This window comes from Mobula hypostoma, chromosome 1 (assembly GCF_963921235.1).
Source record: "Mobula hypostoma chromosome 1, sMobHyp1.1, whole genome shotgun sequence".
In the NCBI taxonomy this organism is placed as follows: Eukaryota; Metazoa; Chordata; class Chondrichthyes; order Myliobatiformes; family Myliobatidae; genus Mobula; species Mobula hypostoma.
Window position 1 is genome coordinate 67,012,532 of NC_086097.1, and position 22,946 is coordinate 67,035,477.

At 39.8% G+C, this 22,946-nt stretch overlaps 1 protein-coding gene and 1 long non-coding RNA gene across 3 annotated transcripts in view; one reads left to right on the forward strand and one right to left on the reverse strand.

Annotated features, from left to right (window-relative positions):
- baz1a (bromodomain adjacent to zinc finger domain, 1A) overlaps nt 1-22,946 on the forward strand; it is an 87,909-nt gene that overhangs the window by 22,234 nt on the left and 42,729 nt on the right. The window contains exons 8-17 of the mRNA XM_063050125.1: nt 1,004-1,109; nt 1,768-1,949; nt 2,333-2,428; nt 4,676-4,814; nt 7,090-7,236; nt 8,318-8,404; nt 8,502-8,726; nt 9,052-9,217; nt 11,914-12,018; nt 16,911-17,053. Of these exons, the coding sequence (XP_062906195.1) occupies nt 1,004-1,109; nt 1,768-1,949; nt 2,333-2,428; nt 4,676-4,814; nt 7,090-7,236; nt 8,318-8,404; nt 8,502-8,726; nt 9,052-9,217; nt 11,914-12,018; nt 16,911-17,053 (1,396 nt within the window). The remainder of the gene's footprint in view (nt 1-1,003; nt 1,110-1,767; nt 1,950-2,332; nt 2,429-4,675; nt 4,815-7,089; nt 7,237-8,317; nt 8,405-8,501; nt 8,727-9,051; nt 9,218-11,913; nt 12,019-16,910; nt 17,054-22,946) is intronic.
- The window catches only part of LOC134347742 (uncharacterized), a 93,246-nt gene that overhangs the window by 15,938 nt on the left and 54,362 nt on the right, over nt 1-22,946 (reverse strand). For both annotated transcript variants that reach the window (XR_010018245.1, XR_010018246.1), the window contains exon 2: nt 8,485-8,649. This is a non-coding gene — a long non-coding RNA (uncharacterized LOC134347742). The remainder of the gene's footprint in view (nt 1-8,484; nt 8,650-22,946) is intronic.

Consider the following 22,946-nt stretch of genomic DNA (forward strand, 5'->3'; position numbering starts at 1 on the left):
TGACCCACTTGTCTGCCTCCTGTGGCCCCAGTGTGACCACCTGCCTGTAACTCCTCTCCATCAACTCCTCACTCTCCCTGACAAGACGAAGGTCATCGAGCTGCAGCTCCAGTTTCCTAACGCAGTCTCTTAGGAGCTGCATCTCGGCGCACCTGGTGCAGATGTGGACGTCCGGAAGACTTGGAGACTCCACGACCTCCCACATCTGGCACCGAGAACAACAAGCTGCCCTCACACTCATACTTCCCCTCTCCTCAAATAACAACAAAAAATGAATAACCAAACCTCCTTCACCTCGCCCGTTTCCGCCTGAGCCTGTTGAGCTGAAGCCCTTAAGCCTTCACTCTGCTCCCGGCTCAATCTGCAGCCTGCCTCTCTGAACGCTGATGGAAAAAAACCCAGAAAATCCAAAAATGGCTTCCCCCGCACTCCCACTCCGATTCTCAGACTTCCTTCTCTGAATTACACCCGAATCAGGATTTCTGTCCTTTTAAATCTTCCACGCTTTACTGCCCGATGTCACACGCCTGCGCAGTCCCGCCTCTCTGAACGCCGATTGGGGGGGGAGGGGGATTCAAAACTGGCTTCCTCCGCACTCCCGCTCTGATTCTCAGACTTCCTTCTAGGGTGTAAGTGGCAACATAATCATTTTTGAAATTGCACGTGGTTTTTGTGTCCAGAAGGGTGGTTGGAAGATAAAATGCTGTTTATCAAGTTATATGTTGTGTCAACATGGCAGGCTGAGGACTTAAGTCAGTATGGAAGTGGAACGGGGAAGTTGATCAACATTTAGGTCATATTTCCTGATGCACTGAAAGCATTCTCCAAAATGCTGCTTTCCAGTTTAAAGAAAACCACGTTATATATGGTGAAATTTGTATTAATGTGTGAGATATGGATAAGTTTGTGTTGTACTTGAAAAGGGTGTGGGAATCTGGGTGGTGAAAAGAAGGAAAATAACTAAGTATATTGAAATACTGACTAACCTACTTTCATTCTCTAGTCACGGTCTGATAGTGCTACTGATGGGGAGGATGCATCGAGGCACAAAACCAAACCTGCACAAGAAATTGAAAAGTTGCACAGGCAAAAAGAAATGAGAGCACTAGGTAAACCATGTTTCGTTTTCCATCCTGAAGAGCAGTCAATGACGGTCAATTTCCAAGCTTCCTTTTATTGCCAGATTGTAAAAGGAAAGGGGATTATTTGTGTAGTTTTTGGGTTCCATTTTCATTTTCCCGCCTTAATGCAGTTGCTACATGCTTGAAATTCAAATATAGGTAATCATGGTTGATGGATGTGGGGCTTGAATGTTAATCTGAGTGCATCATTTGAAAAGCGTATAGAATTGGAAATTATAATGGTATACAAGAGAAGGTGTTGCAGTTTATTTGCTGGCAATGTTGCACCTGCTAACAGTGAGACAGAAGAGACAAAATATAGATCAATTAAAGAAAACAGCATTGTTTCATGTGATAATGCTTTTGAACAATTGAAATGTTTGGTAAGCTTGTCATGGACAATAGTGCCCAGAAACATTGGAAAGGTGGTTTCAGAAAGTTAGTTTGTTGTATTTGGGATCTTTTGAGAACTTAAAAGGGTCAGAATCTGCTAAGTAGCTTCAGTGAGGGGTTAAAAACAATCTGGAAAATAAAAATTGGTGCATTCCATAAATAGTCAAGATTATTGCCAAAGTTATGTTTTTGTTAACTTGCATTTTCAGAATACTTTCCAGCTTGATTAATTAATTTCTTATTCCTCTGAAAGCCAAAAGGAGGAAAGAGGAGGAACTAGCAAATGAGTTAAAGAAAAGAAAGGAGATTTTGGAAGCTAAAAAGAAAGAAAAAGAGGACAAAGAAAAGAAAAAAGAAGAATTAAAGAAAATATTAGAACAAGAGAAAATGAAAAGGAAAGAAGAAAAGGAACGCTTAAAATTGGAGAAAGAGAAGGTAATGAATAATAGTTTGACTCAATTAAAATCCAGACTAGTTTTCAATATAGTGTATTCATTGCTTATAACTTGATTTATTTTCAGTTGAATGATACATGCTGTTATTGCAAAACTGCACATGGTTTTATCACCTATATCTTAACTATTTTTAAACTGCCTATTCTTTCTTTTTCCCTTGTCTTCCCACCTACATGTCACTCAGCTGATTCCTTTGTATCATCAGAGGAAATTGAAACCTGAAGTTTCTTAATTTACCTTAACTATCTTGATTTTGGCTTCTGTTTCACCAGAGATGTTGCCATTAAAATTAATTTCCACTTATGTAATTATTGAAGACTGATTTTAGGTGTGCATAATTAAAATTTAGTCTCCTTAAAACAGGAAAGAGAGAAACTACGAGAAGAAAAGAAAAAGTATGCTGAATATCTTAAAGAATGGAATAAACCCCGAGAAGATATGGAATGTGAGGACTTAAAGGTAGCTGTGCAGTTTTTAAAGTTTATGTACTTTCTATGAAGAACTTCTTGAAATCCATGTGTGTTATTAACAGCCATTTAGAAAATGCAATAATAATGGATGTAATTCTTGAGTCCTTCCACAAGATGGTGGTATACTTTTACTTCTGCCACTTCAAATGCTGTTTCTTCTGACTAATCGTGAGCCATGCCATTAGAAATTGTCGTAACAGTTTTGGCACATAATGTTCAACTGCGTCGTTTTCTTCCTGTGTTATGATTTTCTCAGGTCTATCTTTTAAATTACATCTGGTAATAACATTTGCAAAAATTGCTGTCAAAACCATAGCCATAATTGATTCTTCCTTTTTATACGGCCATTTTTATTTATTTTCTCTACGGTTCATTATTGCCCTCCTCTTGAAAGTATTGCTTTTTCAATGGCCGTGGGCAGAGCAAGCAAAACATTTTTTAATGCCAGCCATTCCACCTCTCCCGGAAGTTCTGGGAGTCTCCCGCATGTTGATGGCAGCTCCCTGACGCCTTCAAATTACATACAATGTCCCAGAAATCGATTTTTGTTTTTTTTTAAGAGGAAGAGTGAGATCGAGCATCCTGATTGGTCTCTCTTCGTGCTAAAGTAGACCTATCAATTTCCTGTGGGCGAGCTTTACAGTCAACCTCAAAAAATAATGACAGTGTTGCTCACTGCACCGTTTGCAACAGTGACTTTTCTATTGCTCATGGTGGGTTTAAATGTAAAAGACATGTTGAGGTGAGTTTAACAGGTGTCATTCATTCATTAGCATAGCTGACGTTATTTAAACTAGCTGGCTAGCTGCTGAGGAGCTACTCTTGATGTCCTACGTGATGAGGTCAAACTCCCTGTAGACTTGCTTAAAGTTGTAATAGAATTTTAAAAAAAAACGACTCCATGATAATATAAGTACATATTTTAATGTCACATTTTCTGCATATACCCAACTTTGTTTACAGATTAGACAAAAATCACTAAACAAAGTATTACATTCACCCTTGGAGGTCGACTGGGGGGGGGGGGGTGCTATCTCCCTGAAATGAGTTTTTGCGGGGTAGGATGTCTATAATGCGTCCATAATTGCAATTGATAAATTGATCTAATTGCTTGAATCTTTTAAGTACAAAGTTCAAGGATTTCAACCAAAGATACAGTAATCAGTGATTAGCAACAATACAGGGTTTTGTGCGAATTGAAGGGGTCTCCTAAAGTGGTTGTATTTCCATGGACCCGTTGATCTTGTCCTTGTCCTGTGCTGAGATTTGGCGATTTGTTTCAGTGCACTTCGTGGGTAATATAAAGGTTGAATGAGTAGAATTGGCTGAGGGTAAGGGGACGAAGAAGCATTGGTTGGGTATGAAATGCAAGACTGATGTATCAAGAATAGGCCTATCAACGTAGTGGTTTGTGATTGTGTTAGATGGATGTACTGAAGAGAGTTAAATGGAATGGATCTGCAAACTGGGAACCTAGAGTAATGGGCATATGACTCAATGAGGCAATAATGAGAAGAAGCCAGTTGAATTTTAAACTGCAGTTTCCCCACTCTAGATGCTCAGAGATTGGTTCTGTATCATGACATCTCTCAAGGAAAGGAGACCAGAAGGGTACAGAAGAGAAACTGGATAAAGATCAATTTGCTGTACAAAGATGGTATAACTAAGAGACCATGTGCTTTGATTTAACTAGAAGCAGTTGCACAGGAAATCCACATGGAATATGCTGCGCGTGCATGTCACAGCAAACACTTAAATTAGTTAGCATCTGGATTAGAAAATGGCACTCTCTCCTGCATCTGTGAGCACTCCAATAATGTACTATACATTATCTCAGTACCTCTGTCGTTACTAATTTTCTGTTTGCGTTATCTAATTTATGTGCAACTATCTGAAGGTCCAGTGATAATATATTGGCTGGTTGTATAAGAAATCTAAAATGCCTGACTTCAAGAATCACAAAACTGCTGCTGACTGTCTTGGGCTGATGTTTTTCATATTGTCAATTCACAATGTTTAATGTTAATGTATGATCCTAAATTCTGAGCTGTAGGTGCTAAAAATGCTAAGGAGTGTTTTAAATTGATATGTGATTAGATAACCATCTGATCTGATTACTTGCACATGCACTAAGAACTCTTACTTTGATAAATAAGTTCGCAATATTAAAATAATTTGTAATTGTTTTTGAATAAATATTGCATAATGTCCATTGCCAATATTTTTTAATCCATAGGAGCTTCCTTCTCCAACACCTGTGAAGACCAGATTACCATCAGAACTGTTTGGTGATGCATTGATGGTTCTAGAGTTTTTGCATGCATTTGGAGAGCTATTTGACCTCCAGGATGAGTTTCCAGATGGTGTGAGTCTAGGTAATTATTTTGAATTGTAAAACTAGATGTTTGTGCAAGTAAAATAATGATTAGTGAATTCAAGTATAGATAAATTTACATTGGGACCCGGGATATGCTACTGACACTCTTGCTATCTTTAATAGACTTCATGACAGAGTATTACTTACACTGTTGTTTCCATGTTATTGTTAGATGGAGAATTCTAAAATACAAGTTTAGTGATGTCATTATCATAAGTCCAAGAAGCTGGACTTCCACAAGATCTTGAGTATGTAGTGTGTTGCTGCAAATAGTGTACTTTTTAAAAAAAAAGTCGAGGCGAGTTGCTCATCATAATACCTGAACTTCTTCCCTAGCTCTTGCACTCAACAATAATATAATAACATCTTGAAGATTTCTTTTATTAACCATCATTGTACCTATTTATGATCTGTATGTCATCCCATACTAAACAAATATTACTGTTGGTCATGAACCAAAGAATGTCATGCCTGCCTTTCTATCTATTTTGGGTCTTGTTCTACCTACAACTAGAGAAATGCTACCAAATAGTCTCTAAATATGCCAGATGCAAAGGCAACTTAACAGTGTCCTGTCCCAGACAAAATCCCTAGCTTTGAGAATCTAATCACACTTAGTTCAATCTATTGATACGGAAATATACTTTGCTTGCCCGGAATTAGATTCCTGAAATGGAGATACAAGTGATCTTCTCAGAGCCACCTTGAAATCCAATATTCCCACTCATTCCTGTAGATCTGATTCATTTCTACTCAGGAGTGGAGAACTAGTATTTTGGATGGTACTGAACATGAAAGAAGGAGCACGTCTCTTGCAAAACTGCCTGATCACTGCTTCCATCAGACTAGGGCCTGTTGTGTAGAAGAATTTGCGGTTTCACATTGGCTTTCCCAGTAACCTCGGGACCACAAAAATGCACAAAGGCAAGTTTCCCACTTTCTCAAGGGAGCACTTAAGACGATGGAGGACTTTAAATTGGAACTGAGGCAGCTTAATAGGTGGCAACAAATGTATTTTATTGCTCTCATTTAAAAGACTATAACTTAAAATGAAACTGATCTGCAGGTGTTAATTGCCTAATTGTTTGAAGTAAACCAGAATTTTTCTACTATTTTAGATGTGCAATAATATTCTCAGAATATTTAAGATTTTAAAATTTATTGTTGAGAAATTGCTACCTTCCCAACCTCGTACCCTACTGATATCATTGATAAAATTTTAGGTTTAAATCCCTTTCAGAAGGGAATAATTTATGATATAATTATGAAATTACAGCGAGGTATATCTGATAAAATTAAAAATGAATAGGAAAGGGAACTTCAACTTTCCCTACCTATAGAGAAATGGGATAAAAATTTTCAATTAGTTCTTCCTCTATATGTGCTAAACATACACTAATACAATTTAAAGTAGTGCATAGGGCCCATATGTCTGAAGAAAAATTAGCCCATTTTTATTCCCATATAAACCCTATTTGTGACGGATGTCACTCTGAGGTGGCTTCTTTAACTCGTATGTTTTGGTCCTGTCCTCTTTTGTAAAAATTCTGGAAAGATATTTTTGATATTACTCAACAGTTTTGCATTTTGATTTACAACCCCATCCTATTACGGCAATTTTTGGCTTGCCAAGGGCAGAACATAGATTTTTATCCTCTTCAGCCTGTCGGATGATTGCATTTGATACTTTAATGGCCAGAAGATCCATTTTATTTAACTGGAAGGAGACCAATCCTCCTACTACATTTCAATGGTTTTCCCAAACTATATTATGTTTAAATCTAGAAAAAATCAGAAGTGACATTTTTGATCCTTCAGTTAAATTTGAAGAGACTTGGAAACCATTTATTCAACATTTTCATATGATGTAATTTCACCTTTCCGAATCCTTCTTATTAACTTAAAATATATGAATAGAGGAGCAGAGTTGGCAACATTACTGAACGTGTTCGATTTAAGATAATGGTCTAGCCTTGTTTTGTTCCGTTTGCTTTTCTTTTGGGTTTAGTGTTTAGTTTTTTTGGGGGGGGGCGGTTCTTTGTATTTTTTCTTTTTATTTCTTTTTTCTCTATGATTAATTATATCAAGAGTTTGGAAGTTCAAATAATACTGGTATTATTTGAAATCTTTTTTTGTACATGCTTATCAACAATAAGATTATTCCAATCTCTCTGTATCAACATTGTTATACTGTTTATAATTTTGGAAAATTAATAAAAAAATGTAAAAAGAGAAATTGCTGATCTGATGGAATGATTCTGATTAATTCACAGAAAGTCTAGAGGAAGCACTTGTTGGAAATGACACGGAAGGGCCACTCTGTGAATTGCTATTTTTTTTCCTAACTGCAATCTTCCAGGCACATGCAGAGGAAGAGGAAGAAGTAGCCAAAGAACAATTAAAGGAACCAGATCCAAAAGGTTAGAGATTGGTTTGAAGATATAGATTAGTGGTGTAATCAGCAAGTTATACTTGTTATTGCTAAACTTCCTGAATAAGTTAAGACAAAATCTCTTGACCTATATCTTACTAACATACAAGCTGGTGATTTTAAACAAGAAATACATTCCAGGGAATACTAAGATTGAAATGTATATAGGAATGATGAGTTTTTTTTTACTTTAACTTGCAATCTACTTGGCTTTTTTTCTTTTGCACTGTTAAAACCTAATTAGCATTGTTTTATAATATCACCCTGTAATTCAGTTTATAGCTGTCAAATACTGTATAAACAGTTGATCAATTGCATTTGTGCATTAACAATGTGCATCACAAGGGAGGGATAAAAGGTAGATAACTAATTTTGTTTATTTGTTGTCATGACTGATTTAGTTGTAATTTTTTATGGAAACTGGAAGTTGATGCTTTTTCCTGTAGTTATAATAAACCCCTGAGCTGAACCTAAAAAGGTTCAACCCATAATCATTTTTCTTCTGAAGTGTTTCTTCACAAGCTCAGAAATATGCACATTAGATGCAGCTTTAATAAAATATGAAATGTGTGTTTTTATTCTTAATGAATTATGTTATGAAGGTACAGAAAATGTGTTGTAGGTGTGGAAAGTATAAAATTAAAGTCACCAAAAGCACAAGAAGCCCTTGGTCAAATTACACATTTCTAGTGTAATCCACTGGCCGTGTAAAACTGAAAATTTACGAGTTGCAATGCTGCATGGAGGGTGGGGGACCTAAAATTGTTTAATAGCGAACGTTTCAGTAGTTTATTTTGGTGGCCGTGGCTGAATTAAATTCAAAGAAATGTGGTTATTATTTTTCCCAATACTGATTCCAATCCTGGTGCTTGGCAGATTCTATGTTTTTAATGGGGAAAGTGGACAGTATTGAAATACAATCTAACAAATACTTTGCAAAACTGAGCAGTCATTTTAGAGAGTTAATACTTTAAATGTGCTGCTTTTAATTGGAAGCTGTCCTTGAGGTATCTTTAATACATTGTTTCTGTGTTTAACAACAAGCCTCTGACTTTTTATTCAATTCACAGATGCTTTGGATGAAGATCTAGATTCCTCCAAATGTGCAGTCTCTGCCGTTGCAGCTTTTGCAGCTGCATGGCCCCAGCTCTACCAAGGTCCTTTACTTATAATTGCAGTTTGAATTTTCATTGGGGGAAAACTTGCTTTACTAGCCTAATGATCATTAAATGTTTACCTGCTTATTTGTTGAAGGCTGTTCATTGCGTAATTTGGATCTCGATAGCTGCACACTGTCTGAAATCCTCCGGCTTCACATCTTGGCAGCGGGGACAGACGTAACACCAGCAAATGCAAAGTATCGATACCAGCAGCAAGGTGGATTTGATGCTTCTGATGATGCCTGTGTTGAATTCAGAATGAATAATCCAGAACTTCTGAAAAAACTAACGAATATCCCAGTGTATGATTTGACATCAGGTAACGATGTATACATTTTTTAAAAAAAACTTTTGCTCCTATAGCAGTTTAGTCATTATCAGTCCTCCTAAAGGAGAAAGTTTATTCAATGATTGCATGTTTTTTTAAAAAGATTTTTATAATAAACATTTGACTATTTTATTTTGACCACAAATCAAATGTTGGCAATTCAGTAAAAGTTTCAAAGAAACTGAAGTGTACAAATTGGACCACAACTTCTCAGTATGCATCATCACTGAAACAATTAACAAGTAAAGAATAAATTAGTCTTGGCGCACGACTTGCTGCACATGCATTCATAATCCCTTTGCTTGCTTTTTGCCAGCGGAAAAACTGAAGGTACTGCATGCTCTGTGTGGACAGCTACTAACTCTGGTTTCCACAAGGGACTTCATTGAAGATAATGTAGAGATTCTGAAACAGACTAGGCAAGAATTTAGAGAACTAAAAGCTGAGCAGCACCGCAGAGGGCGAGAGGAAGCTGCAGCAAGGTATGGACTGAGTAGACAATGATAATTTATCATAGAACTGTGCCTACAGATGTGTTGGAACGGTTGCAAGAACTTGGAAACTGGACTAACAGTTCTGTGCTATAGCCTTCAAGGATTTGGAGGGAATAGATATCAGTGGTCCACTTCAGGTAGAATATTTAAGAGCAGGCAGGGCAGATATTGAGGGGTCAATTAATGATCAATACTTTGTGTCACATGGCGTCATCAGTATATCAACGGTTAGGGTGGGAATGCATTAAACTTAACGTCATTATTTGCAGGTTTCATTAAGACTATATGCCAAAGTGGGAAATGACATGGGAGCAACTGCAGTTTGGAACACTGCAGGAGAACTTGACATATGGTTTAAGTTCTCCTGCAGTGTTTCAAAAAGCATTGTATGGGGAATGAAATAATCCTATATGCATCTGACATGGGAATGGCATCGTGGCTACAACTATAATTGAAACCAAAATGTTCTTCTCAAATTTCTAGAATGATGCAGAAGGGCCTATAAATGATACAGTTAGCCCTGCTTATCCGCATGCGTGAATTCAACCAACCACAAATCGAGAAAACCCAGAAGTGCTCTTCCAGCACTTGTTGTTCGAGCATGTACAGACTTTTTTTTTCTTGTCATTATTCCTTAAACAATGCAGTATAACAACTATTTTACACAGCATTTACATTGTATTAGGTATTAGGAGTAACCTAGAGATGATTTAAAGTATACGGGAGAATGTGCGTAGGTTATCATGGATCAGGATCGGGAAAAAAACAGAAGTTCTCTTACTAAGTAAGTCGGAACAGGTACATCTGGTATTATTTAGCGTCAGTTATATTTTACCTTTCTATGCATATAAAACACTTAAGAAATGTATGTTTCAGTGCCGGGTTTGGGAACAGAAGTTCCCGAGTTCAATCCAGTGACGGACCACTCCTGAGTGTGCTGTCCATCCGTGTCAGGTTGATGTGGAGGATCAAAAACCCAAAACCCAATAATTAAACCACTGCTTAGTAATAATTGTAGCTTTCATCAGGGCAGGGCCTTTCTCACTTTATCCTTTAAAATTGCTCTGATCGTTGGCCGACTGTAGCCTAATGCTTTTCCAATGACCGATGGCGTTTCACCTCTTTCCGATTGCTTTATTATTTCCACTTTATTTTCAATCATGATTATTTTCGTGAACAGAAACACTGCAGATTCAGGTCCTAATGTCCACCGCACTGAGACAAGGTAAATAAGGTCTGGGGTTCCGCTGGGTCCTAAGGTCCATTTCATTGAGACAGGTTGAATAAGGGACTTGAGCATCCGCGTTTTTTGGTATCTACAAGGAGTCCCGGAACCAATCCCTCGTGGATAAGGAGGACCAACTGTATTATCATATCTCATTCAAAGCTTCAATTCCATAGTTGAGGGATAAAATTCACTTACATTTCTGTGAGTGTTTTGTTTTTTTAAAAAAAAATGTGCTGCAGCTATGCAAGCATATACAAGTTACCCTTTTGGAGCAAATTTATGCCACTTATGTTAGCAGCATAACATAATGGTTAGGGCCTCGTGAAAATGTGCTGGCCCTGGAAAGAGTGTAAAGGAAGTTTGAGGATGATCCTGGGAATAAAAGGTTAATGTTTAAGGAGCGTTTGACTCTGGACTGGAGCTGTTGGAGTTTAGAAGAATGAAGTGGGGGTGGATTTAATTTAAACCTACCAAATATTGAAAAGCCCAGATGAGTGGATCTGGAGAGGGTATTTCCAGTAGCGAGAGAATCTAAGACCAGAGGGCACAGCTTCAGAATAGAAAGATGCCCCTTTAGAACAGACCTGAGGAATTTCTTTAGCCTGAGGGGTGTGAATTTGTGAATTCATTGCCATTGGCAGTGTGGCAGCCAATTATTGTGTATATTTAAAGCAGAGGTTGATTGGTACTTAATTAGTAAGGGCGTTAGAGGTTATAGGGAGGAGGCAGGAAAATGGAAAAATAAATTGGCCACAATCAAATGGTGAAGCAGACTTGATGGGAGAAATAGCTTAATTCTGCTCCCATGACTTATGGTCTTGTCTTCCAGGTAACAAGCTCTAGTTTCATTTTTGTTGTATTTATTTAAGGAACCAAATTTGACAAAAATCCCTCTCTTCAGTGGAAAAATCCCAGCCTAGCAGACAGGTTTCATCCACAATGCACCATCGTGGTATCTTAAGTAATGCAAGTCTGCTTTGAAGCATGTGTTATGACAGCTGAGCTATGCCAGACAAGCAAATTGTGCTGTCATCGTTTTACATAAATGCCCATAAGACCTTGGCTGTGAAACTGAAGCCTGCCTAGTTCCAGTGGTATCATTGATTTTTATCAAATTATATCCACTAATCTAGTTTTCACAATCATTGCTTACTAAGGATAGCCTTAAATAAGGTGTTTTTAAGAATGCCACCATTGAATTTCACTCTGTTGATTATACTGCAGGAATAGAAATTTGCTTTGAGTAAAATTAATGTGCTTGCATCATGCAGTATGTTACTTTGGAGGATAGTCACATAGTTCAAAAAACGTGTATGCTACAGGGTTGGTTTCTATGGCCCAGATTGTAGTTAGCTAGGATTTTTATATCTATTATGTCTTGAGAGCTAAATTGCATACTACTATTGATATTCTTGTACACTTAATGTTGTTATTTAATGTTCACATTACCTGGCAGATATCGCAAGAGAAAAGAAGAACGACTAAGAGAGCAAGAACAAAGGTTCAAGGAGAGGCATGATCAGCTGAAAGAAGAACAGAGAAATTCAAAGGGAAATTCAGTGTAAGTTTTTAGTGACGGCTCAGTGAAGTCATTTCATGCTTTTAAAAAGTCCAAATTTGAAAGCCTTGAGTTCTGATATGTAAAGAATGGTTCAAAAGCAACTTGGCGCAACTAATTTTTTTTATGGCTGTGGGTACAATGTTAAATGTTTCATGTAGCAACAGCAGGGCCTAGACCATATTTTTGGTTCTGCCGTACAAAAATATACATGAATACTGCTTTATTTCATATTAACCCAATTTTAAACTAATTTGGCAGGAGTTTGGGAACCGGAATGATAGGGCGGAGGATGGGCAGTGGGTATACAAGTAGATGCAGAGTGTAGTGAGACTGTGAAGAAGGACAGGCAGTTGATTGGGCAAAATTGCAGTCTGTGGGATGAGTTGGAGTGTAAAATAGGGGCAAAATCAAAAAGGGTGAAGAATACAGCACTGCAGGTGTTATATTTGAATATACGCAGTACTGAATAAGGTAGATAATCTTGTAGTGCAGTTAGAGATTGAGGGATTTGAATATGCAGGTAGATTGGGAAGATAAGGTTGGTGCTGGATCCCAAGGGAGGAAATTTGTAGAATGCCTATGAGATGGCATTTTAGAGTGGTTGAGCCCACTTGGGAAAAGACAATTCTGGTTCAGGTATTGTGTAATGAGCCAGATTTAAGGTAAAGGAACCCTTGGGAGACAGTGATCATAATATGATAAAATTTGCCTTCAGTTTGATAGGCAGAAGATAGTCAGATATATCAGTGAAGTAAAGGGAATTGGAGGCATGAGAGAGGAGCTTGCCAAAGTTGATTGAAATAGGGCACAAGCAAGGATGATAGCAGAACAACAATGGCTGGAGTTTCTGGAGGCAGCTTGGAAAGTGCAGAATAGATAGATCCCAAAGAAAATGTAATATTCTAAAGGCAGGATGAGGCAACCTGTGGCTGATAAGGAAGTCAAAGACAGCATAAAAGAAAGAGAGGGCATTTAATACAGCAGATTAGTGGATAGTTAGATGATTGGGAAGTTTTTAAAACCAATAGAAGGCATCTTTTAAAAAAAAAAGAAGCCAAAAGGAGAGAAACGATGAAATATCAAGGTCAGCTAGCCAATGATATCAGGATATCAAAATATACATATGAAGGGTAAAAGAGAGGCAAGAGTGGATATCAGACTACTGGAAAATGATGTTGGAGAGGTAGTAATGGAAGACAAAGAAATGGCATCAGTCTTCACTGTGGAAGACGCTAGCAGTATGCCAGAAATTTGAGTGTGTTGGGGGCAGAAGTGAGTGTTGTTGTGAAGGTGCTTGGCAAGCTGAAGGTAGATAAATTGCGGGAAAGATATTAGCATGGATAGAAAACTGACTGGCAGGAGGCAAAGAGTGGGAATAAAAGGGGCCTTTTCTGGCGAGCTACCCATGACTAGTCATGTTACACAGCAGTCTGTGTTGGGATGACTTCTTGTTGTATGTCAATAATTTGGATGAAGGAATTGATGGCTTTATGGCCAAGTTTGCAGATGATATGAATATAGGTGGAGGGGCTGGTGGTGGTGTGGGTGCAATGTTCGCATGAAGCCTGCAGAAGGAAAATGGGCAAAGAAGTGGCAGATGGAACTTGGTATGGGGAGGTGTATGATCATGCATTTTGGTCAAAGGAATAAAAGCATAGTCTATTTTCTGAACTGGCAGAAAATTCAAATATCAGAGTTTCAAAGGGGCTTTGGAGTCCTTGTGCAGGATTCCCTAAAGGTTAACTTTCAGGTTGAGTTTGTAGTAAGGAAGGCAAATGCATTGTTAGCATTCTTCTCAAGAGAACTAAAATATAAGAGCAAGGATGTAATGTTGAGACTTTATAAGGCATTGGTCAGACCACACTAGGAATATTGTGAGCAGTTTTGGGCCTCTTACCTAAGGAAACATGTGCTGTATTTTAGAGGGTCCAGAGGAGGTCCACGGGAATGATTCTGCGAATGAAAGTGTTAACTCGAATGTTTAATGGCTCTGATCCTGTACTCCACTACTTTTTGTAGGATTTTCATTTCAGGGGCATTGGTGTTTCCATACCAGGCTGTGATGCAGCCAGTCAGTATGCTCGGCATCAAAGCTTTAGATGTCATGTCAAATCTTTGCAAAATCCTAAGCAAGTAGAGGTGCTGCTGTGCTTTCTTCATAATTGCACTCGCATGCTGGGCCCAGGACAGGTGCTCTGAAATGATTGCAACAAGGAACTTAAAGTTGCTGGCTCTTGCCACCTCTGATTCCCTGATGAGAACAGACTCATGGACCTCTGAAGTTAATAATCAGTTCCTTGGTCTTGCTGACATTGAGTAAGAGGTCATTGTGCCACCACTCAGTCATATTTTCAGTCTCTCGCCTATATGCTGATTCAGCCTGCGACAGTGGTGTCGTCAGCAAACTTGAATATGGCATTGGAGCAATGCTTAGCCACACAGTTGTAAGTGCAAAGTGATAGAGCAGAGGGATAAGCATGCTACCATGTAGTGCACCTGTGCTGATGGAGGTGGTGGAGAAGATGTTGCCAATCCAAACAGGTTAGGGTCTGCATGTAAGGAAATAGAGGATGCAATTGCATGAGGAGGTATTGAGGCCAAGGTCTTCAAGCTTATTGATTAGCTTTGAGGGAATGATGGTATTTAATGTCGAGCTTTAGTTGTAGGGCATTCTGATGTACGTACCTTTACTGTCCAGCTGTTCCATTTGAGTGGAGTATCAATGAGATGGCATGTGCTGTGGAACTTTTGTGCCAATAGGCACATTGGAGTGGATCCAAGTTGCTGCTCAGACAGGTGTTGATGTGTTTCATCACCAACTTCTCAAAACACTTCATCCCTTTGGATGTAAGTGCTCCTATGCGATGGCCATTGTGGCGGCTTACCATGTTCTTTAAGCACCAGTATAATTGAAGCCTGCTTGAAGTAGATGGGTATCTCAGACTACCAAAGTGAGAAGTTAAAGATCTCAGTGAATACTTCAGTCAGTTGATAGGGCACAGGTCTATTTGGACAGGTACCCCATTTGAGCCTCAGAGACTGAAATTACAGGATTATCGGTGCAAGTTAGTGACGGTTCCTCTGTTTTGATGGTCTAAGCATATAATCTTGATAGTTATCTTCTGCCATGCCTTTCAAATTTTTATACAAATTTGCTACTTTTCACCACTCTAAGCAATGCTTCTACACAGATTATCATGGTGCTTGGATAGCAAGTTCTTCAACATAGTTCAAAAAATCTTCTTTATTTTCTTTTAACTTGTTTGTTCAATCATATTGTGTGTTTTTTTCAAATTCCCCCGATATTTAAAATTGTTATCTGGCTTCCCTATTCTGTGAAGAATTGTTTCTTTTTGGTTCTTCAAACATACTCTCATTTCAGCTGTAACCCAAGCAACAAGTTCAAGGGAGTGGTTTTATTTTGAATGCAGAAGGAAATCTACTTTTTCTGTTTCTTTGGTCTATTATCGTAATCAATCCTCATTTTCATAGGTGGGCCATATTCTTCCAGTTTGTTATGTGCCTTCAACTCCATCCTAATCTGATTTGGGAGGAAATCAGGTTTTAAAAAAAGAATGCTGAAGAGCACATTGGATCAGTTGGCATGTGTGGAAGTAAAAAGTGCAAGTCAAGACCCTAATCAGTCCTGATGCAAGGTCTCAACTTAAAATGTTAACTTTCATCTTTTGGCTCCCCAGTTGCTGACTGATTCACTTAGTTCTTCTAACATTTTGTTTATTCCAGATTGTAGCATCAGTCGTCTGTTAGTCTGGAAGACTGAATTGTTAGCCGAGAATAAATTGGACCTCTATAGGAAGCCCAAAAAAGCTGGCAAATGTGTTCTTTATTGTGAAGAAATGTAAAATGTTTTCATCAGTAACGTACTGGTAACTTAGAGGGTTTGATTTAATCACCTATACCAAAGTTGTGCGATTGATGAGCTGGCAACATTGCCAAACCAGAAATGAGCAAAAATATGGACCCTAAATAAATAGAATAATGGGATAGATTTCAAAGTTATGGGATTTTATGTCGCACCTTAAATATCTTGAAATATTCTAGTGAACAAATTTATTTTAGATGTTTTATCACTTTGAAAAACAGTCACATGACAGTCTTTCAAATTCACAGGCCATGATTACTTTCCAATACTTCTAAGAAATGAATGTAGGTTGGGACAGAAGAGCTTTCTTGTAGTCAAACTTTAGATATGGTTTTGGCCATCAGAAAAGGCAGCTGGGGCCTCCATTTAATGTTTTATTTGCATTTCTAATAATGCAAGAAGGACAAAAATGATTACCTGGGCATCTATTTTGGCACAGGACCAGTGGATAAAGTGGCATTGTTCCATATTAGCTGGCTGTTGCATTCTTATTTTAAAAGATAGAACACTGCTTTTGATCAGCATTCTGAAGTTATCTCTTGTTCACCAAAATCTTGTTCTCTCAAATCAGTCTCTTCGTTGGACTGTTCATTGATTTCATTCTCCCCTTGATGAGTTCCTTGGTCTACTTTGCTTTCAAGAAGAAGGATGTCATGGTCTATGTAGATTTACTGTATAATTTTTGTTTATATTTGTAAGCTTATTTAGTTTAAGTATTCGTCACTTAAACTTCAGTCATTGTTACAGAGGCTATGATGCCATACAGTAGCAAATAAACTAATTGTTGTCTATTCAAGTCAGTTTCTTTTTATCCAGACCAAAAAAAATTACCATAGATGAAGTTGTATTGTTTAATCAACTTGATCAAAGCAATTTGAAGGTACGTTGGGATCTGGCCAAGGAACCTGACTTGGTGTGGAATATGACTAGTTATAGATTTAGGGGGAGGGATTACTGAATTATTATGGGAATATCTTGGCTTGCTTGTCAATATAAGTTATTTCTAAAGTGAAGAAGATATGATTCGGAACACAACTCAGGAAGAGCTCAGCACCAGCACAGAAAGCCAGGAGTCTGCACACAGAGATCGTGGGTGTGATACAGCCACAGAAGATGAAGAAGAATTGGGATCATGTAAAAAGGGACAAAAAGGTTAGTCTGAGAATTGCAATTCCCTACATTTCTTTTCACTATGACAATGTAGAACAGTACAGCACTGGATAAGCCATGATTACATTCATGATGTGCCAATTTTGATGCCAATTTGTACTAAGTATCTTCCTGCTGTGTATTATCCATATTCCTCCATTCTCTTCATATTCGTGTGACTTTCTAAAAACTGCTTAAACACCACCAAACTTCAACCCCAGTAATCTATTCTGTGCACCTTAATATTCCCTGCATGTAAAAAGAAAACTTGCCCCTCACGTCACCTTTAAACTTCCTGTCTCCCCACCACCCAAACCCTGAAATGTTTGTCCTCTGGTGTTTGACATTTTACCTGGGGGAAATTCTATCTAAGCTAGTCATAGAACATAGAACAGTACAGGCCCTCCGGCCTACATTGTTGTGCTGACCCTTAAACCTCGCCTCCCATATAACCCCCCCACCTTAAATTCCTCCATATACCTGTCTAGTAGTCTCTTAAACTTCACTAGTGTATCTGCCTCCACACTGACTCAGGCAGTGCATTCCATGCACCAACCACTCTCTGAGTAAAAAAACCTTCCTCTAATATCCCCTTTGAACTTCCCACCCCTTACCTTAAAGCCATGTCCTCTTGTATTGAGCAGTGGTGCCCTGGGGAAGAGGTGCTGGCTCTCCACTCTATCTGTTCCTCTTAATAACTTGTGTAGCCCCCCTGGCCAGCCTCGGGGTCGCTCGGCTCGCTGTCATCTAGGGAAACAGCCCTCGGCCCCGCCAAACTGGATAATTAGTTTGTGTGGATGCTGTGTGATATACCCCACCCCGCCCAGATAACAGACAATACACCAGATACGATTAAATGATTTACAGTTTATAGATATTACTGGAACTATATAATTAATAGAGAATAAAATATAAAAGGAAAATAAAAGGCGCCACACTTATCAAAGTTCAATCTCTTCGTGCACAAAAAAAGTTGGAGCTCAAGACCCTCCTTCTTCCTTCGACCCCTCGGACCACCTCGACCAGCCGCCTGGGACCAACAACAGTGGTCAACCAGACGCTCTACACGAGTCCGTCTCTGTCTCCTCTCCTCGCCGAACGCCCCGCTTGGGGTCTGACCCTGTTAGTGGACTCACAGCACCTGGTCCATACTCTGTCTCTCTCTCTCCCGCCTTCTTCCCAAAACCCCGTGCATACAGTATCTTCAAATACATCAAAAACATAACAACTATCCCAATTGGTTCATAACATCTTCTTATCAGTAACGTGATTCAACAAACTGCTAGCGGGAAGGTCTTTCTCAGCGTTTAACATAACAAAGAAGCATTCCCAAGTATAACATAGCAAAGAAGCCATTTTAAATTTAACATACAAAAAAATACCCGTACACTTGTATACCTCTATCATGTCTCCTCTCATCCTCCTCTTCTCCAGAGAGTAAAGCCCTAGCTCCCTTAATCTCTGATCATAATCCATACTCTCTAAACCAGGCAGCATCCTGGTAAATCTCCTCTGTACCCTTTCCAATGCTTCCACATCCTTCCTATAGTGACGCGACCAGAACTGGACACAGTACTCCAAGTGTGGCCTAACCAGAGTTTTATAGAGCTGCATCATTACCCCGCGACTCTTAAACTCTATCCCTCCACTTATGAAAGCTAACACTTCATAAGCTTTCTTAACTACCCTATCTATCTGTGAGGCAACTTTCAGGGACCTGTGGACATGTATCTGCTCCTCCACACTTCCAAATATCCTGCCATTTACTTTGTAATCTGCCTTGGAGTTTGTCCTTCCAAAGTGTACCACCTCACACTTCTCCGGGTTGAACTCCATTTGCCACTTCTCAGCCCACTTCTGCATCCTATCAATGTCTCTCTGCAATCTTCGACAATCCTCTACACTATCTACAACACCACCAACCTTTGTGTCATCTGCAAACTTGCCAACCCACCCTTCTACCCCCACATTCAGGTCGTTAATAAAAATCACGAAAAGTAGAGGTCCCAGAACCGATCCTTGTGGGACACCACTAGTCACAACCCTCCAATTCGAATGTACTCCTTCCGCCACGACCCTCTGCTTTCTGCAGGCAAGCCAATTCTGAATCCACCTGGCCAAACTTCCCTGGATCCCATGCCTTCTGACTTTCTGAATGAGCCTACCATGTGGAACCTTGTAAAACCCATATAGATCACATCCACTGCACTACCCTCTTCTATATGCCTGGTCACCACCTCAAAGAACTCTATCAGGCTTGTTAGACATGATCTGCCCTTCACAAAGCCATGTTGACTGTCCTGATCAGACCATGATTCTCTGAATGCCCATAGATCCTATCTTTAAGAATCATTTCCAACAGCTTTCCCACCACAGATGTAAGGCTCAGTGGTCTATAATTACCTGGACTATCCCTACGAACTTTTTTTGAACAAGGGGACAACATTCGCCTCCCTCCAATCCTCCAGTACCATCCCTGTGGACAACGAGGACATAAAGATCCTAGCCAGAGGCTCAGCAATCTCTTCCCTCACCTCGTGGAGCAGCCTGGGGAATATTCCCTCAGGCCCTGGGAACTTATCCGTTCTAATGTATTTTAACAACTCCAACACCTCCTCTCCCTTAATATCAACATGCTCCAGAACGTCAACCTCACTCATATTGTCCTCACCATCATCAAGTTCCCTCTCATTGGTGAATACCGAAGAGAAGTATTCATTGGGGACTTTGCTCACTTCCACAGCCTCCAGGCACATCTTCCCACCTTTATCTCTAATTGGTCCTGTCTTCACTCCTGTCATCCTTTTGTTCTTCACATAATTAAAGAATGCCTTGGGGTTTTCCTTTACCCTACTCGTCAAGGCCTTCTCATGCCTCCTTCTTGCTCTCCTCAGCTGCTCCTCAGACCCATCTGATCCTTGCTTCCTCAACCTCATGTATGCTGCCGCCTTCCACCTGACTAGATTCTCCACCTCACTTGTCACCCATGGTTCCTTCACCCTACCATTCTTTATCTTCCTCACCGGGACAAGTTTATCCCTAACATCCCGAAACACCGACCACATGTCCATAGTACATTTCCCTGCCAAAACATCATCCCAATTCACTCCTGCAAGTTCTAGCCTTATAGCCTCGTAATTTGCCCTTCCCCAATTAAAAATTTTCCTGTCCTCTCTGACTCTATCCTTTTCCATGATAGTGGTAACGACCAGGGAGCGGTGGTCACTGACCCCCAGATGCTCACCCACTGAGAGATCTGTGACCTGACCCGGTTCATTACCTAGTACTAGATCTAGTATGGCATTCCCCCGGTCAGCCTGTCCACATACCGTGACAGGAATGCGTCCTGGACACACTTAACAAACTCTGCCCCATCTAAACCCTTGGAACTAATCAGGTGCCAATTAATATTAGGGAAGTTAAAGTCACCCATGATAACAACCCTGTTATTTTTGCACCTTTCCAAAATCTGCCTTCCAATCTGCTCCTCTGTATCTCTGCTGCTACCAGGGGGAGTATTCTATAGGCCCAGTAGAGTAACTGCTCCCTTCCTGTTCCTGACTTCCACCCATACTGACTCAAAAGAGGATCCTGCTACATTACCCACCCTTCCTGTAGCTGTAATAGTATCCCTGACCAGTAATGCCACCCCTCCTCCCCTTTTCCCCCCCCCTCTCTGTCCCTTTTAAAGCATTGAAATCCGAGAATATTGAGAATCCGTTCCTGCCCTGGTGCCAGCCAATTCTCTGTAATGGCCACCACATCATAATTCCATGTATGTATCCAAGCTCTCAGTTCATCCCCTTTGTTCCTGATGCTTCTTGCATTGAATTACACACACTTTAGCCCTTCTACCTTACTACCTTTACACCCTTTATTCTGTTTCCCTTTCCTCAAAGCCTCTTTATATGTTAGACCTGGCTTTACTCCATGCACTATACTTGCAGTTCTCACATGACCTTTATCCTCCTCCACCTCACTATCAGCTCTAACACTCTGGTTCCCCTCCCCCTGCAAATCTAGTTTAAACCCCCCGGAGCAGCACTAGCAAACTTTCCTGCAAGGATGTTAGTCCCCCTCCAGTTCAGGTGCAACCTGTCCCGTCGGAACAGAGCCCACCTTCCCTGGAACAAGGCCCAATTGTCCAGAAACATGAAGCCCTCCCTCCTGCACCAACTCCTTAGCCACATATTTAGCTGCATTATCTTCCTATTTCTAGCCTCACTCGCACATGGTACGGGTAGCAATCCTGTCATAATTTGAAAAACCCCTATCAGTTCTCACTTCAGCCCCCAATGATCTAGGGAGAACCATTCAAGTAGCACTCACATCTACAATGACGAAAAGACTAGAGTGAACTCCTGCTTCTGCAAGGACTTGGACCTACTGCCATTTGCCTATTGCCACAATAGGTCTACGGCAGACGCAATCTCAATGGCCCTTCACGTGGCCCTTGATCACCTGGACAGTACAAACACCTATGTCAGGATGCTTTTTGTTGACCATACTTTGCCTTTAATACCATCATTCCTACAGTCCTGATCGATAAGCTTCAGAAACCTGGGCCTCTATCTCCCTCTGCAATTGGACCCTTGACTTCCTAACCAGAAGTGGATTGGTAATAATATCTCCTCCTCGCTGACAATCAACACTGGTGCCCATTGCTCTATTTCCTCTATACCCATAACTGTGTGGCTAGTTACAGCTCAAATGCCGTCTAAAAAATTTGCTGATGATACAGCCATTGTTGGTAGAATCTCAGATGGAGACAAGGCATATAGGTCCAAGATGTACCAGTTAGTTGAGTGGAGTCACAGAAACAACCTGGCACTCAATATCAGTAAGACTAAAGAGCTGACTGTGGACTTGAAGGGCAAGATAAGGGAACACTAAACAATTCTCATGAGGGATCCATTGAGCAATTTCAAGTTCTTGGGTGTCAAGATCTCTGAGAATCATACCTGATCCCAACATATTGATACAGCTATAATGAAGACTTGATAGTGGCTATATTTCATTCAGAGTTTGAAAAGATTTGGTTTGTCACCTTAAACACTCAAACTTCAGATGTACCTTGGAGATCATTCTGACAGGCTATCTGGTGTGCGAGGGTCCTGAGGAAGGGTCTCAGCCTGAAACGTCAACCATTTACTCTCTTCCATAGACGCTGTCTGGCCTGAGGTCCTCCAGCATTTTGTGTGTTGCTTGGATTTCCAGCATCTGCAGATTTTCTCTTGTTTGTGATTGAACACTACCTCTTTTTTAAAATATTATTTCTGTTTTTGCATTACTTTTAATTATTTAATATGTGTATATACATTATTTATTGTAACTGATTTCCTTTTTCTCCCCCCTATATTGTCGTGTATTGCATTGCACTGCCGGCGCGAAGTTAACAAATTTCACAAAATACGCTGGTGATATTAAACCTGATTCTGATTGAAGTTTGTACAACTCTTCCTTACAACTTGTACTCTAATCCAGGCAGCATTTTGCACACTTAGTCTCCACATCCTTCCTATAATGGGGTGACTAGAACTGTATCCAATACTCCACATGTGCTCTAATTAAAGTTTTATATAGTTGTAGCGTGACTTTGCTTTTGTACACAACGTGCTTAAGAATGAAGGCAGGTGTGCCATACGCATCTACCATCTTATCCACTTACGTAGCCACTTTCAGTGAACTGTGGAACTGATCTGGATGTCGTTCTCTGCGGGAGGCTGCGTCAGGCTGGAGGTCATACCCCATGGAAGGACTGAGTTCAAGCTGTTGCTCTTATCGTTCCGGGCTGGGGACGTTTTTGAAATTCCAAGTCGTATGCGATTATCAGTGTGGACTGTGGTTTATATTGGTCTCCTTCATTTTTTTTTTGTTTTCTTTCTTTTTGCCAATT